Genomic DNA, 18554 nt, shown 5'->3' with positions numbered 1-18554 from the left:
CATCAAATAACATGCTGACCTCAAGCAAACCTGCCTTCTCGTAAGCGATCAAATAGTGGAGGAAGAACGACAGCTAAGGTTTATAGACCACACTGTAAATTGCTTTCCTAAATTTTACTATTGACAGTCTTCTTTTTGACGGGCAGCGCATTTTGTCGAGTGACGTCTGACTGACGCAACTCGTGATGTCAGGGTACTTTTTATCCCTTACTTTGCGACTAGGGCCTCCCAGTTCGAGTGGCGTTCCAATTATATTTTTCCTGGTCGGAGGTTGGAAAACTCTGACTTCCCACCTTCCTCAAATGCAGCATCAGTCTACGGAGTCTTGACTGAAGAACGGCAACATAGTGAAACATGCATTTAAAGGAAACAAACAAAAGAAATGGGCAAATGAGAGTTGCCAAATATTCCCTATGAAGAACGAGGAGCAATACAAACTGTGGATACTTGCTGCTGGCTACGAAATAAACACACCAGTGGAAAAAATATCATTACGCTCTACAGTGTTACCTGCAGAGCTGCTGGATTACAAATGTTGCTGTTCATACTAGTTATTCACATGCAAAGGTAAGTTTTAATAATTTCATCCTTAAAACATAACCAACACTATTGATTGCATGGGTTATCAGTGATTTTCATGTGTGCATATGTTGTTTTTTATTGGCATGCTAGGACGGGCCAATTGACTCGCGCTAGCTTAGCCACTCAGGGGCCCTGAAACTGATAAATAACTAACTGCACGGAATTTGTTGAAATCAACTCCACCGACTAATTAAACCCCCGCTAACTCAAAGATTAAGCCTAATGTCACAACATTCTGAGCTTCAACTCTAATGCTTCATTATGTCAAAATGATCATTCCAACTAAGTGATGTAATTTACCCAGCAATGGTAACCTGAAGTAGGCAGTCCCGATCCAGGTTTTTGCACTTCCGATCCGATACCGATACTGGCCGATACTGATAACGGCCTTTCTGAGCATGTATTAAAGTTTAAAGTTATTTAGGCTCCTTACTGAGTTGTCAGACTCATGTTGAAAATGGTTTAGTACTCCTGATAACAACTAACCAGCTGAATTAGGTGAGTTTGAATAACACACAATGGTTGGTCACAAGAAACTGACCTGTTTATTCAGTGATAAACGCAAAACATTATAAATAACAAACAGAAATGTCATATTCAGTCATTAAAATGTGCAAATAATATTGTAAATTGTCTTAAAAAGGCAAAACCCACAAACAAACTCAGTGGAAAATAAACTATTAACTCAGCATCAGTTCTCTGGTCTTGAACAACTGTACCAAGGCTTTAAAAAAATCAGTGTAAATAATACTATTTTAGACCTAAAATGGCTTCTACTCCCCAATCTTCTCCACACTTTGTTGCTCCATCTCCATCTTTTCTACACACTCCCTTCAGCTGTTTGTCCTGGATGCAGTCCCAGCATGATGGAGAGTTTTTTTTTTTTTTTTTGACAAAGACAAGCATTTCAAGATGCTCAGGTGACAGCTGACATTTTTACCGATATTTTAAATTTACATTGCAGTCATAATGTAGGAGATGCTCGGAGGTAAATTGGGAGACAGTAATGCTAGTGTGCTGAAGGTGTGCTGTAAAATGCGGACCGGCTTTTAGGAGTTTCACAAAAACTGGATCGGGAGTCTGGATTGGAATTTTTCCATGTCGGCCGATCTGATACCGATGCGCATTTTTTTGCGCATATTGGCAGTTGATCCGATCCAAATATCGGATCAGGACAACCCTACCCTGAAGTTGCCGTTCTTCAATGTTGGTGGTATAAAGAATATGAGTACTTTCACAGGGCTCAACTGTGATATCACCAGGTAGAAAAACACCCCCTCAAAAAGTCTGTTTTTCAGGAATTTAGAAATGCAGTTATGCTGTGGTGATGTCGCAGGACTAGAATACATCCGACTGGAAAAGTGCTGTGCTTGTGGTGCTCTCCAAAATGCAACCAGAGAAGAAAGCATTGTGCAATTGTACAGTATGTGGTGGTGTCTGGCCCATCTGATGACAGATAATGGTGGCCCATTTTTGTAATGCCCCACTGTGCTATGGCCACAGAGTCCCATTGTGATTAAGACCGTAAGCTCCTTAGTGTCTCCGGCCTAGCATGAGCTCCAGCAACTGACAGATGTGCTCTCTGTACTCGACCCTGTAAACTCTTCTTTTCTAATCTGACCCTTTTCTCTTTTCTGTCTCGTCCTTGCTCATTCTTTCTCTCCCCCTGTCAATATGCGGCAGTTGATGCGACTTTCTAACTCTTGCTTGGATCATCAACAGAGGGGCGGGCCAAGCCGCGCTTGATTCTGGTCATGTGTCTGACTGAGTGGCCTGAATGTCACTCTGATAATATGAGCAACAGAAGTGATGGAGTGTGATGGTTCATACATACAGGGCATACATTGTACTTTATATACAGTACAACTTGAGCATCCTACTATAACTACTGATTATGGTATTTATACAACACAACTCTACATTTAATTCCTTAAATATAACCCTAGTCAGAAACGACATGGCACAGTACAGTGCCTTGCAAAAGTATTCGGCCCCCTTGAACCTTGCAACCTTTCGCCACATTTCAGGCTTCAAACATAAAGATATAAAATTTTAATGTTTTGTCAAGAATCAACAACAAGTGGGACACAATCGTGAAGTGGAATAAAATTTATTGGATAATTTAAACTTTTTTAACAAATACTGTAAAAAACTGAAAAGTGGGCGTGCAATATTATTCGGCCACCTTGCGTTAATACTTTGTAGCGCCACCTTTTGCTCCAATTACAGCTGCAAGTCGCTTGGGGTATGTTTCTATCAGTTTTGCACATCGAGAGACTGACATTCTTGCCCATTATTCCTTGCAAAACAGCTCGAGCTCAGTGAGGTCGGATGGAGAGCGTTTGTGAACAGCAGTCTTCAGCTCTTTCCACAGATTCTCGATTGGATTCAGGTCTGGACTTTGACTTGGCCATTCTAACACCTGGATACATTTATTTTTGAACCATTCCATTGTAGATTTGGCTTTATGTTTTGGATCATTTTCCTGTTGGAAGATAAATCTCCGTCCCAGTCTCAGGTCTTGTGCAGATACCAACAGGTTTTCTTCCAGAATGTTCCTGTATTTGGCTGCATCCATCTTCCCGTCAATCTTAACCATCTTCCCTGTCCCTGCTGAAGAAAAGCAGGCCCAAACCATGATGCTGCCACCACCATGTTTGACAGTGGGGACGGTGTGTTCAGGGTGATGAGCTGTGTTGCTTTTACGCCAAACATATCGTTTTGCATTGTGGCCAAAAAGTTCAATTTTGGTTTCATCTGACCAGAGCACCTTCTTCCACATGTTTGGTGTGTCTCCCAGGTGGCTTGTGGCAAACTTTAAACGAGACTTTTTATGGATATCTTTGAGAAATGGCTTTCTTTTTGCCACTCTTCCATAAAGGCCAGATTTGTGCAGTGTACGACTGATTGTTGTCCCATGGACAGACTCTCCCACCTCAGCTGTAGATCTCTGCAGTTCATCCAGAGTGATCATGGGCCTCTTGGCTGCATCTCTGATCAGTTTTCTCCTTGTTTGAGAAGAAAGTTTGGAAGGACGGCCGGGTCTTGGTAGATTTGCAGTGGTCTGATGCTCCTTCCATTTCAATATGATGGCTTGCACAGTGCTCCTTGAGATGTTTAAAGCTTGGGAAATCTTTTTGTATCCAAATCCGGCTTTAAACTTCTCCACAACAGTATCTCGGACCTGCCTGGTGTGTTCCTTGGTTTTCATAATGCTCTCTGCACTTTAAACAGAACCCTGAGACTATCACAGAGCAGGTGCATTTATACGGAGACTTGATTACACTCATTTGGATTCTATTTATCATCATCGGTCATTTAGGACAACATTGGATCATTCAGAGATCCTCACTGAACTTCTGGTGTGAGTTTGCTGCACTGAAAGTAAAGGGGCCGAATAATATTGCACGCCCCACTTTTCAGTTTTTTATTTGTTAAAAAAGTTTAAATTATCCAATAAATGTTGTTCCACTTCACGGTTGTGTCCCACTTGCTGTTGATTCTTGACAAAAAAATTAAATTTCATATCTTTATGTTTGAAGCCTGAAATGTGGCGAAAGGTTGCAAGATTCAAGGGGGCCGAATACTTTTGCAAGGCACTGTATGTGATTGATTTCAAAAGAGTACAATAAACAATGACTAAAACGTGAAATGCATAGGCGGAGTTTGACTTTTGGGGCAGGTGGGGCACAAATGTTGATGACCCTGAAACGTAGTGTCAGCAGTAAAATTAACTTACAAGAATATTTATAATAATAAGTTGACAATGAGTGTTTTATGTTTCCCATCATTCTTGAGGGGAATTCTAAATCAGGCTGCTTCGGCAATACTTTTTGCCAAGATCGTCATCCATTGAATATGGTACGCCCGCCGGTGTCGTGCCAATATAGTTACCCCAGTCAAAAATTGTATTCCCTGGGTGGAGCCATATGGAGGTAGATTTGTGTCTTTAGTATTCAATCCCCAAAAAATTTGCTTCAATAAAAAAAAAAAAAGTTGCTTCAATCAAATATTTTCAACCAAAAAAAACTCACTTCAATAATAAAAAAAAAAAAAAGTGTTTTGGAGTGAAGACTGATGTCTTTTTTTTTTTTTTTTTTTTTTTAAAAGTCTTTTTGATTGAAGCAACTTTTTTGATTGAAGTAATGTTGATTTGTGTTTGGGCCACATTTTGGCTAGGACATTTTTGTCTTTATTATTCGATCAAAAAATAAGTTGCTTAAAAAAAATTATATTTTCAAAAAGGAAAATCACTTCATTTTGAATGCGAAAAAATATTTGAGATTGAAAAATTTGCATTTGAACACTTAATTTTTCATCGAAAAACTTTTCTTTGACTGAAGGGATTCTTTTTGTGTTTGGGCCACTATTGTGGGTAGGACATTTGTGTCTCCATCAATCATCCAATCCCCCAAAAAGTTGCTTTAATTAAAAAAAAAAAAAAAAAAAAAAAAAAAATTCAATCTAAGAAAAAAATCATTTGAAAAATAAAATTGCCCACCCCTCATATATATACTAGGGCTGTCAAACGATTAAAAATTTTAATCAAGTTAATTACAGCTTAAAAATTAATTAATCGTAATTAATCACAATTAATCGCAATTCAAACCATCTATAAAATATGCCATATTTTTCTGTAAATTATATATATATTCTGTAAAATAAATTGTTGGAATGGAAAGATAAGACACAAGATGGATATATACATTCAACATACGGTACATAAGGACTGTAGTGGGCATTTCACTCTACTGTCATTTAAATCTGTCTATGCTGTCCTCACTCCGAAGCGTTTACTTTTTCCAAAGCTAGACAGCTAGTGAACGACGCCTTAATAATTAGACTTCTTCCTTTTTCATCTGATTTATTAATAAAATGGCCTCAAACCATTGTCTTCTTTAGACTGTCGTAAAACTACAAAAAAAAATTACACAAGCATTGCATTAGCAACAACGTTAGCTTAGCACGCTATACAGGTTCACTAAACATAAACAAAAAGCGTCTCATACAAAAAATATAACATTTCGCTTACGAACATAATATGTACATTCTTTACAACAACCATACTTACGGACAAATCTTGTCCAAGGATCATATAAGCACAACATTATCAGCCCGAGACGTCGTGCAGCCATATTGAACTGGACTGAAAACAATAAACCATGTTGCAAAGCGACCACAAGAGTTCGCTGTTGGACAGCACAAAAGCCTTGCTGTAAAACTTACGAAAAGGCAGAATACTTTCTGAGCGGGACATGTGCGTTAATTGCGTCAAATGTTTTAACGTGATTAATCAAAAAAATTAATTACCGCGCGTTAACGCGATAATTTTGACGGCCCTAATATATACATATATTTTTTTAAAATTCTATGTAAAGCAAATGACCGTCTAATGTGCAAGTCACATTTTTTGTTCATTTCATTCATTTTTGTAGCAGTTTTATTGCTTTACAACTTTTATATATATAGGAAAGTCATTTACATGCAATGACACTTTTCGGCCACCAGGGGGGCCTGCAACCCCCCCCCCTTAAAATTCGCTTATGGTGAAATGTATGAGGTTATTTTCTCTAAGTAAAATTCAATAAGGTCTACTTTGCATAGCACACATTTTTGTGTGAATTATAATGCTTTTAATTTGAATCGCTTTGTATGTTGTATTTACCCAGTGCAGCTGACCAATGCAGATTTTAGCAGCCAACAGGGGCAACAAAGGGTCATCTGGTCTCATCCTGGCACATTCTTTAAACACAGACACAGCACCAACCGTCTGAAAAAGAATCATAACTATGAGTGCGAAAATGTCATTTGTGCTGTAATTTTGCAATTGTGAAAGTTAAACGGAATCTTAATGGCATTAAACTGATTGGTTGCCATTGACAGTGATAGACCAAGTTGATTCACTGCAGCTCTCCCCTTTCTAATGGATTGGACGTCTACTAGTGTTAAACTATATTCAATTCATAGCAGAAGGATGGGAAAAAAAAAACACATTAATGGGTGTCAACCATTGTCAATGGCACTGAAAGATTTAAAGCAACACTAGGTAACTTTTCAACCTTTATAGCATATTTTCATAACATTTGTGAGGATATGATGACTGGCTACTAGTTGAATGACACCTCTTTTATATCTTGAGGGGGTCTGTATCACTTTCATTGGCACTAATTAACTTTGAGGAGGGTGGCAGGAAACCTGCCACACAAAAAAACTGTTTTACGGCATACGTCACTTCCCCCTTTGCCCATTCATTATAAAGACAAAAGTCGTTTGCTTTTGTGCAAAATCTGCAAAGATGGCAGAGCAACAAAAGATACAAAAAGTTTTGTCTGAGGAGAAAAAAAAGGATAAAAGGACACTCAAAAATAAACATTGGCCCGGCTTTCACTCGCTGGCGTGATGCCCCCAACCCCCGACCGAACTCGTCAGCGCTGACTAGTAGGAAGGGGGTAGGCCACACGAAGCCATATGGTTGCTAACCGTCAATATGATATTGTTAAGCCACAACTGGATTCATTCCCTCATTACTCATCATCCCTCACACAGCCGCTGGAAATAGAAATGTCGTTTAATCCATCTGCAGCCCACCGGTAGATGAAGATTTAACAACACTATGCGCTCATGCGCTGGTCCTCATGGGAAGCGCAGTTGTCCTTAAGGCAAAACACTACCGCTTTTGTCCACCGGCGTCGCTAAAATCGACCAAAACTGAAAAGTTACCAAGTGTTGCCTTAAGGGGAAAGAACCTCACCTTCCCAGACGCCATTAGTGACAGGCCCAACTGGTACCAGAGGTGGAACTCGTTAAAAGAAAACTTCATTGCTCGTTCCAGACACTACAAGGATAAAACAACCTATTGACAAAAGTTGAATTTTCAAAAAGCTAATATGCTAATAAATTTATATTAGTGTACATTTACTCATTAGGAATTGTAAAGCCCAAAAGAAGGAAAAAATAAAATGTAGTGGAAAAAACACTGGAGGACTACTTACGTAATACCATATTGGCCCGAATATAAAACAGTGTTTTTTGCATTGAAATAAGACTGAAAAAGTGGGAGTCGTCTTATATTCGGGGTCTAGACATTATACCCATTCACGACGCTAGATGGCGCCAGATATCATTGAAGCGAATGCTGAACTTGAGGAGTAATGTTCAGTCATGACAGATCTCAGCTACTCTTTTTAGTTTAACCAGTTTACATTATTTTATTGCAATGTTTTTCCTTATTCAGATTTGTTTCAAGACTACCGTTACAGTTAGACCTCACTTTGATGGTTAATGCAGTTATTGCAATTTTGTTGTTTTATCACAATAGATTGGTTTATTTACATTTCAAAAACCAGAAGCCATTCATTTACGAATGTGATTGCCCTTTAGTTTACATATTTAAATGTTCAGATATTAAGATTTGAATGACGCAAAATAACATGCTTTTTCTCTCAAATATATTGATATAATCATTTGTTTCAGATGTACTGTAATTATTTTCTGTATAAAAATTATTTGATGTTCAAAAAGTCTTTTTTCAAACTTGAGTCTTGAAAAAGAGGGGGTCGTCTTATAATCGGGCCAATACGGTAAGTCAAAACTCATCACATTAGCAAAATTTGTATTTTGAATTTTATAAAATGGTATCAGTTGAAGCTTAACTAACACATTGTGAGAGGTCTTTCAAAAAACATTACAATTCTTATTTATTGAGCCCCACTTCACACTCCTGCACATAAGGCACATTTCAGAAGTATAAATATTGTAAGAATCATCATAAGAGAATATACAGTGATACCTCGCCACTTTGCGCCCTCAGTCCATCGTGGATTTTTTTTTCAATTAAAAGAAATAAATAAATACAGATGAGCTGTCCCGAACCGATCGCGTAGTCTGCCTCCCTCCCTCTCTCTGCTCTTTGTTGGTCAGGCAGTGCACTGGAGTTGCTTATTAAAGTTAACGATGATTGACAGACGTTTAGGTTTGATTTTGCCAGAGACGCAAACTTCAAAGCGCTGCGTGCGTCAATCATCTTTTAACTTGTTAAACAGTTGCTGTGGCAACTCATTATGTGTAAGTAAGTGAGCAGCTTGAGCAGATTTGAGTAGACTCACTGAATGAAGCATTTAATAAAAACAAGCATTTTCTACTTTATTTTTTGTTTAAAAATAATTTTGTGGGACAGTAACATAACTTATCATAACTATTGCATCTTAAGTGCTTAAAAACCATTAAAATATATTATATATCTATATATATATCTATATATCTATATCTATCTGTCTATATATATATATATATATATATATATATATATATATATATACTGTATATATTTTTTTTTAATTATTAAATTTATTAGGATCATGGAAGCTTATACTTGGGGAAAATATATACATACAGTATATCCTGTATATACATAATATAACAAAAATATACATAATATAACAAAAATATACAGTACTGTGCAAAAGTTTTAGGCAGGTGTATATATATATATGTATATATATATACTTTGGGAAAAAATGTGAAAAAACATTGTATTTTGATCCAATACTAAATCTGAATAAATACATTGAACACATACAATTTTTTTTGTGAGCGCTACTTCGCGGTTTTTCACTTCACAGGGTTCTGGTCCCCATTAACAGTGAAAAACAAAGGATCGCTGTAAAACTCAAAACTAACTCAGTAACTCGTTTGTAGTAAGGGAAGTAAAAAGAATGCAGACAGTAAAGGGAAGGAGCAGCATAATCTCTTTAGCTCAGGTTGATACAGGCAATCACAAAAAAGTTAGCAAAAGACCAGACTGTCCCTTTCATACAATTTTCTACCACAGTGGAAACTGTACAGTTGGTGTGCCAGCAGACCTCAGACAACATGGTGTACTGCCCCCTCCTAACCATGCCGATGGCAAGCATGTCATAGACAGAGACCGAATCCTGAAGGGTCGCCTGTCGAGCCTCGGCCTGATCTGGCAGGCGACTGATGACGGCGTCACCACTAGCCTGGATAAAGTGATAATTATAAAATGACTGGTAAAATGTCCTTTTCCACTCCAACAGAAAACAATACTCATGGCCTGTATGTGTGTTTTTAAATCTCACCATGGACTCTGTAATTAGAAGCAGCAACACAGCCTCTTCTACCACGTCCTGGGGACAGAAGCAACTGCGGTAACAAAGGAAACAAACATATAGAATGTATTAATTGTTAAAAAACTCCGCAAAGGTGTAGATATCATTAACTGCAGCCTTTGGAGTTGCCAACAGTGTCCGGTTTCGGATTTACCTGGCGTGTAATCTAACACGGACCACCCTAGCAGAGTAACCACTACACGGCATGTTCTCAGATATACAGTAGCTCACACCCATTCCCATCCCGTAAACGTGTATTATTGATCAATTTCTAGTACAATATGCGTCAGTCTAGTGGACATGTTTAGAAAACAATGGGCATGAAACAGAGTTTTGACAATAGTGCTGCAACCATTAATCGATTCACTCGAGTAATTCGACTAGAAAAAAGCTTGAATAAAATTTTGCTGCTTCCAGTATTTGATTAAATAGAGTGGCATTGTAATTATTTGTTTTGAAAGTGCTTGCATTTAGTTGTATTGATTTGGGTGGATACACTGCCCTCTTGTGGCAACAGTGACTATGACATAACTCATTTAACATGGCTGAATCCAGCTGCACTCTTGTAAGACCAACATAAGCTAAGGTTTTTTTTTTTTAGCAATCTTTTTTCTAATGCATTTGTAATTTAGTTCATAGGTATATTTAGTCATTTTTTGAGTGTTTATTAAGGGTGTAACGGTTCGGGGTCCTCGGTTCGGTACGGGGGCGTACCGAACGAGTTTCTGACGAAATGTAAAGTGCTGTCAAATTTAGCGCGTTAACGGGCGGTAATTAATTTTTAAAAATTAATCACGTTAAAATATTTGACGCATTTAACGCAAGCGCGGAATGCCCGCTCATGCTTCCCATAATCCCACTGTTACGTCCCACGGACGGCTGCTAAGGGAGTAACATAAAACGAGACACACACAAGTTGCAAGTGGACACAAATTTATTCACACAAGTCGAACTCGCAATGAACAAAATATACAAAATGCGGAAGAAGCTGGCTTCAGCGTAAGCCCAGGCCAAAACAACAAACAAAATGAAACTACACTTGAACCCCACCCGCTAAGTAAACCCTGATCGTAAAAAAGAAAAACAATACATCCACTAACCTGGCTTCTACAATAAACAAAATGGGTTGAACGAAAACGGCAGTTTGCCTCTACTGCTGCGGTGCTCTTATTTACAGTGGTGAACAAAAACGATCCAATAACGAATGAACACATAATACCTCACCGAAAAAGCGGGAGTGTAACAAAATAACGGTCAAATGCACAGGTGAATGAATAGCGAGCAAACAGCTGGCGAGGAGGTACGCGGCACGCATGCTGTCAAATGCGAAGTTGCGAACTCTGAGTGTTGACTGTAAAATGACGAGCGATCAGTTGACTTTTGTTAACGCTGGCTTTATTTGGTTAACAAGACTCAAGCACAATACAACACACATATTTATATTTTTGAGCAGAATTCTAGCTTTGTATAGGCTAATGTTCCTATTGTTGAAAGCACAAAAGTGTGTAATAAACAACTAGCACATTTATATTTTGCATTTTGTTTTCTTACTGTACCGAAAATGAACCGAACCGTGACCTCAAAACCGAGCTACGTACCGAACTGAGATTTTTGTATACTGTTACACCCCTAGTGCTTATGTGTTTGAACGATTTGTTCAGAGCATTGTAAAATGTTTTTAGCATTTTATAGCATTTAAGCTAGCGGACTTTTGCTATGCAAGTTAGCCAGTTGTTCTTTTACAGTACTTAGATCAGAGGTGGGCAAACTATTCCACAAAGGGCCACAGTGGGAGCGGGTACCTGTTGCAACCCATCAAGACGAAACCTTTTCACCAATCTGGTGTCTTGCAAGTGCAATCAGTTGATCCCAGTCAGGTGCTTCTTGTTTCAGCAGAAACCTTATTGGTTAAAATGTCTGTGCTTGATAAGTTGGAACAAAGACCAGGATCCACTATGGCCCTTCAAGACCGGTTTGCCCACCCTTGACTTTGATCCTCATTTATTCATTTTTTTACCATTTGCAGCTCAAGTATTTTAATTACTGATGCACCGATACCAATACCAGTATCGGCAGAGGGAGGCGATCCGGCCTGAAATGGTGGTATCCGTCTCGGCGAGTACCAACTTACAATACCATTTACTGGTGCGGTAACACTGAACGCCACCTTTTTTTCTGTGTTGTATGATCACATGTGATTACTTTGCATGCCAAGCAGCTATCGCTGTTGACCCTCTCCAGACCAATGAGAGCGGGCCAATAGCTGCTCTTAACCAATGCCAGGGCAGCTTTTTCATATGGAGGAAAAACAAAGTAGGAGTAGGAGAAGAAAATGTTGGCAGTTTCGGAATATTTCAGCGTCAGGTTCAATGGCTGGGGATGGACCGCAGCAACAAACCCTGGGCAGTGGGACGAGAAGGTATGTATGGTATCGGTATCGGCCGATAGTGCACACCCAGGTATCGGTATCGGGGCCAAAAAATGGTATCGGTGCAACACTAATTTTAATTTGAAATGAACGTGCAATTCTGAATCGTTTGAAGAAACACTCGTGAATTTTATTTTGTATTCAAATTTAATGCTCATTTGAAAACACAATCGTAGCAAGTCTTTGTTTGCATCTTCTAAAATCTATTCTGCAACGCATTAAATGTCCCTAATCCGATTATTCGAACTAACTAATTGATAGATTCATCGACTACTAAAATAATCGATAGCTGCAGCCCTACTTGACAAAACTAAAATGTAAAACTGCTCCTCAGAACGAATTGTCACTTCTATTCCTCTAATCTCAGACATGGATTGAGATGCTATCTTTTGAAAGTGTGGGAGGATTAGTCATGTGGCAATAACTATGGCTTGCAGGGTGGTCCGCAAAGAGAGTGAGAGAATCCTGCTCAGAGGGAGACACAAAGATGAGTCATCTAAATGGCAATACAGTTACGTGGCCGAATTCAGATAACGGATAAGTAGCTCAGCGCTAAAATGCAGACTTTCAATTTAAGTGGGCTCATGTCATTTGACCGTTTTGAACATGAATTGTTCATGAATTGAATGTGTTCATGTTCAATGAAGCCTCCTTCTGCTGTGAAATGAAATGAGTCGCTAGTAGACGTCAAATCCATTTGAACTGGGTGGGATGGCAGCAAACTCGCTAGGGACCTACCAGTTCAAATAAATGTCTCGCATTGTCAATAGCAGCAAATTTGTTAAATGCCATGAATGAATGAATACTTAAGCTCTGCCTCATTGGGCCTTCTTGAAAAGTTAATAAAATCATCAACAAATAAACTGATTGATGGGGCTTTGCAAGGCAGCGGCCTGGATAGTAAAATTTCATTTTTTTTATTGGTGTTTAATAAGAGTGTGATTGTAATGGTTTGTTTTGAAAGTGCATTTAGTTGTATTGATTTGGGTGGATACACTGCCCTCTAGTGGCAACAGTGATTATGACATAACTCATTTAACATGGCTGTTATCATGTTAACATCCCTGTTAAGAACAACATAAGCTTAGTTTTTGTTTGAGTTAATGTTTTTCTTAATGCATTCATAATTTAGTTTATAGGTATATTTAGTCATTTTTTGTGGGAATATGGGTTTGGACGATTTGTTAAATACATTGTTAAAAAAAAAAAAAAAAAAAAAGCATTTTATAGCATTTAAGCTAGCGGGCTGTTGCTATGCATCTTGCTTCTTGAAAATTCAATAAAATATTCAACTAATTAAATTATTTAGATGGGGCTTTGCAAGGCGAAGGCCCAGATAGTAAAATTCCCTTTTTTTGGAATAGCGTTTCTCCGGCGTGCCGCACAGCCAAAACCGTTTGGCCGACCGTCACTTTTCAAAAATCAAAATGACTGCAATTTTCGCGCGACGCAGGGAATTTTTTGAATGACCCCCCAAATTCTATGTTCACCCGTAAACACAGGTTTTTTTTTTTAGATTTTTTGTTGTTATTGTTTTTTTCAAAAATGAATCTAGTCCTACAATTTTGACCAAATCGCATAATTTACACATCATAAATTCCAGGACAGTAAGAGACATAAAAGTTGTATACAAAACTTGCCAAAAACTGTCCCATTCATTTCTAATGGGATGCCATTGACAGCCATGTGCGACCAAATTTCCTATTCATTTTCAATGGCAGGAAAACATATGTCCTTCTGATTTTTTACCATTTACCATGACAGCCCATTGACTGGCGCCCAAATAAATCAATGCCATTGACAGCCATGCACATCCACCCCATTGACAGCCATTCACGTCCAAATTTCCCATTCTGTTCCAATGGCAGAAAAACCTGTGTGCAATGTTCCCTCCAATTTTTTAATGTGTCTGAGCAGACACACAAGCTCCCTGAGCACACTGCGGACCATGGTGAGCAACATCAGATGTGTACAGGGTGGCCACACACACCAGTCTCACACCTGTTCAAAACTTTGGACCAGAGTAAGTTACACTGCATATTTAAAGAATGAAATCAAAGCAGCATTTTTCATTAGTTTGCTTTTAATTGAATTGATTTGGCTTACTTAAAATGAAAAAGACCAAACTCTCGTTGTTCATGAGATGTGTACTATGTTATATGTGAGAGTCCTGCTTTAAACATAGGAAGAGTCCTGCTTTGGCCTTGGTAAGGTCCAGTTGTAGCATGGGTAAGTTAATAAATAAAACATAATGAACAACCACAATGGCAGTACAGTATATCAAATTCAAACATTAGAACCGTTCAGACAATAAGGACACTCAAGATTCCTGTTCTCCATGTCTGAGCAGCTACACTGCAAAAACATACCTCCTTAAAACTAGTTAAATTCCCTTGTTTTCAGTGTAAAATAGATAATCATAGATAACGGGTAATAATTAATACTGTAGCGCTTGCAAAGATTGGCAGAGGAATGTTGCTTCAGTAAATCAGCACAGGAGTCAAGCTCACTTTTCTCGACCAATGGGAGCGTCGCGTTGCCATATTGAACGCACCAATTGGAGTGTCGCGTTGCTGTATCAAGCGCACTAATAGGAGCGTCGCGTTGCGGTATCGAATGCACCAATAGGAGTGTCGCGTTGCCGTATCGAACTCGCCAAAAGGAGTGGCGCCATGAAAATGGGTGACTTCCGGCTTCAGTCTCGATTTTAGGACGTATGCCCAGGTCAGCATCTCACAAAATAGCATTATAGCATGGAAATGGACTGCGGATTCAGCTGATTTTGTGGATTAATTTGTTTATTTTTCGCATCACGCCAGCCAAGCGGCAGCAGAAAATTGTTGCTGCACCAGTGAGAGGCATGTGAGCCTTTTTGGGTTTCAAAAGGTTCCCGTTCACCGCGGATATTGGCCAAAACAAGCCCTACTAGTGTGGGACCATTGGACTTACGAGGAAGTGAGTAAACATCGTGTTTTGTATTATGTTAAATACTGGGATCATGGCACACGTTTTAATACGGAGGTGGCTTGATTTTGTGGCTGATTGTCCACCGACAATGCCACTCGGCCGACGACTGGCGGCTTGTTTGCACACTCCCCTTCTATACTTGGCTTATTGCCCTCCTTGAGTGCCCGGTGTTCTGTCAAATTTTCAAACCCATCAGAAATTGCAACTTTGCATTAAATATGGCCGTGAATACAGCAACTACAAAGTAAACACTACAAACTTTCTTTAAATAAAGGATTATTTACTTACGTTTGATCATTGAGGGACACGTAGAAAAGCTCTCCTCAGACACATCCTGCCATGTTAGCTGCACAACAACTGCACGCCGCTCTCTGTTTATGCCTTCGCCGTGTAGTAAAGCATTATTTTGGGCCATATTCATGTTGACCATGTGGCAGCTACGCGCTCCTCCGATGTCGGCAGATTTGTCCTGCGGTACTCTCCATCTGCTTCCCCGTCGAGCTCTCCTGTCCGTTGCAGGAGAACGAGCCAATCGACAACCCCGCCGCCGTGTGACATGATCCGAGCTAGTTTTGTGTGATTTTTCGCTTCAGAAAGCAAAAATAAGACTTTGAGACATCACTCGGCTCGGGTTAGCATGTCGGCTAGCTGTCACGCCTCTTGGTTTGTTTGCATTCTCTGAAGCCGGGGCAGGGAAATGACAAAAGCCTGACTAACTACGGTGGCATAAAATATCGTTCGGGAGGTGCGACAGTAAAGGTGAAGTCCACAGTTTTGACCATTACGGAGTAATTTTGGCATGTCGTACTGAATAAATGCATTTTTATTATTTCATATTCCATTTAGCACAAGACTGTTATTTGCCATGAACATACCATTTATTTAGCAATTGGTGAAAATACTTCGATAAAAAGAATATCCTGTAAAAATATTGGAGAAGAGAGACCGAAACAATGACATTTTGCAGCTCTCTTCGGCGCATTTTCCTCGTTCTGAATTATTCCGCCTCAATGGGCTGAATTCTAAATCAGATGAAACCATGACCCTGCCGACGTCATCCTACTGTTGGGGACGCTAGAGCCTTATAATAGTAGGCGTGGCTAAATGGCGGATTAAAAGACTACCGTAATTTTTGGACTTTAAGCCGCTACTTTTTTCCCTCATTTGGAATCCTGTGGCTTATAGTCCAGCGCGGTTTATTTGCTGATTTATTTGGGTGAATAGGTAACGCTTTATTTGACAGTTGCATCATGAAACTGCAATAATTATGACATGACTCTATCTATCTATCTATCTATCTATCTATCTATCTATCTATCTATCTATCTATCTATCTATCTATCTATCTATCTATCTATCTATCTATCTATCTATCTATCTATCTATCTATCTATCGTTACTAAATGCTTATAACAGATGTCACGAGTGTCATCCGGCAAATTATGTCACTAACTCCATTTATGTCCAGCTCAGATCTTTTACATCCATTCAAAAGTGACATCATTTGCTGGATGACACTAAATTACATCTGTTATAAGCATTCATTAATTCTCATGACAGTGTCATGTCATAGTTATGAAAGTCTTATGGCGCCACTCTCAAAAAAGTGTTCCCAAATACCAAAACTAGCAATTAATGAAACAACTGGAACAGTAACTGAAGAAATAATTACCACAAAACATGGATTTTGATTGTTGTTTACATATGCAGCACTGCAATGCATTTATGGAGGCATGTTGGACAGCAACAGTGTTGACAGCAGGTGGCAGCAGAGGTTGACTGTCTCCCACAAGGGAGCAGTGATAGCCAACTGAAGCTTCTTGACGCAATGAAGCCAATTGGTTCAAAGCTTCATGGTGGTTCATTTGGTCTTATACTGTAACAGTCGTATGATGCCACTGTCAAATAAAGTTTTACCATTTAATATATTTTTTGGTGTAAATAACCCATAATACATACATAACAATAATACATAATACAGGACTGCTGCGGCTTATAGACCCTACTCACATGCGTCACAACCACGCCCCGGCGCCATATTGTCCGTCAACTCGTCACTGTTGATGCATTACCGCTACGTAAATTCCTCCTATTATGGCGTGTTTTTCTGCTCGTTAACATTAATAATCAAAATGGTGAAGGCGTGTGTGGCGGTCGGTTGCAATAACAGAGAAGATAGACGGAGAGACTTGAAGTTCTACCAGATTCCGAGAGACCCGGAGAGGAGAGCGAGATGGGCTGCTGCAATTCGATGAGAAAACTGGGCTCCAAACGATTACCACAGATTATGTAGTAGTCATTTTATATCTGGTAAGATGCATTTAATATATATTTAGAGGGTTTTGGGCTGACAACCACAATTAAGATCATTGCTAGGCTAATCGCCGACAACATACACTCATACGCTGTGAATGAACTACCTGAAAATATATAATTATAAGGGGATAATAAGACAGTTGTCATACAATTAATTTACAATTTCACGATTGAGGTCAAAAGCCAAAAAATAAATTCAACTAGGGACAATCTGGAGTAGTGCTATCACACTTCATATTTATTACATAATATATGTATGTAGTGAGAGTGCTATCGCTGAAACCATATAAACATTAAAAGCCCTAGCTCCATTGACAAATGACATGAAATACATTAGACTTGACAGTGGATGTTAGCAAGAACAAAAGATTTTGGATTGAAAATTTCGTAACTCACCTTCCCGAGTACAAGATAGATTCCTGCCGAATTTTCGTGGACGAGGACCTGTTTCACCCAACCAGCAACGAAGTATTTATAAGCCTCCAAGCTCTTAAAGTTTTTCAAACTTTCGTGAGAATAGGCTGATTTTGTGTGGACAAGATAGTTGTAAATATCAGGGTAGCAGATGTCAGGCAGAGACGGTGAAGACAGCGGGTCGAAAAACATCGATTTAGGCATCAAATATGGATCTGGCGAATGGATAAACTGAAGCTTTTCCACATAACGCCTTTTATGCGACGCATCCAATGAGTTTACAGCGTCAGATAACACCGGGGCTTCCATGAATTGCTCTATAAATTGCACGACTAATTGAAACCATTGAGAATAGGCCTAAAAAATGACGGACAATATGGCGGCCGGATACAGCGACACGTCATTTTGTAACGTAGGTGAATAGGGTCTATAGACCCTACCCACCGACGTCACAAAATCACGTGATCGCTGTATTGTTCCGCCCCCTTGTCCATCATTTTGTGTCTGTATTATCAATGGTCTCAATTGATCGAGCAATTTATAATGCATTTCATGGAAGACCCGGTGCTTTCGGATGCCGTAAACTCACTGGATGCGTTGCATAAAAGGCGTTATGTGGAAAAGCTTCAGTTTATCCATTCGCCAGATCCATATTTGATGCCTAAATCGATGTTTTTCGACCCGCTGTCTTCGCCGTATTTGCCTGACATCTGCTAGCT

At 39.2% G+C, this 18554-nt stretch overlaps 1 protein-coding gene across 2 annotated transcripts in view; it reads right to left on the bottom strand.

The window, feature by feature from the left end:
* ttc7a (tetratricopeptide repeat domain 7A) overlaps positions 1-18554 on the bottom strand; it is a 130738-nt gene that overhangs the window by 93143 nt on the left and 19041 nt on the right. For both annotated transcript variants that reach the window (XM_057847684.1, XM_057847686.1), the window contains exons 9-12: positions 9681-9744; positions 9444-9581; positions 7334-7417; positions 6248-6352 (exon numbers count right to left, since the gene is read on the bottom strand). In XM_057847684.1, coding sequence (XP_057703667.1) covers positions 6248-6352; positions 7334-7417; positions 9444-9581; positions 9681-9744 — 391 coding nt within the window. The remainder of the gene's footprint in view (positions 1-6247; positions 6353-7333; positions 7418-9443; positions 9582-9680; positions 9745-18554) is intronic.

This window comes from Corythoichthys intestinalis, chromosome 10, assembly GCF_030265065.1.
Source record: "Corythoichthys intestinalis isolate RoL2023-P3 chromosome 10, ASM3026506v1, whole genome shotgun sequence".
Classification (NCBI taxonomy): Eukaryota; Metazoa; Chordata; class Actinopteri; order Syngnathiformes; family Syngnathidae; genus Corythoichthys; species Corythoichthys intestinalis.
This window is presented reverse-complemented; position numbering and strand designations above follow the sequence as displayed.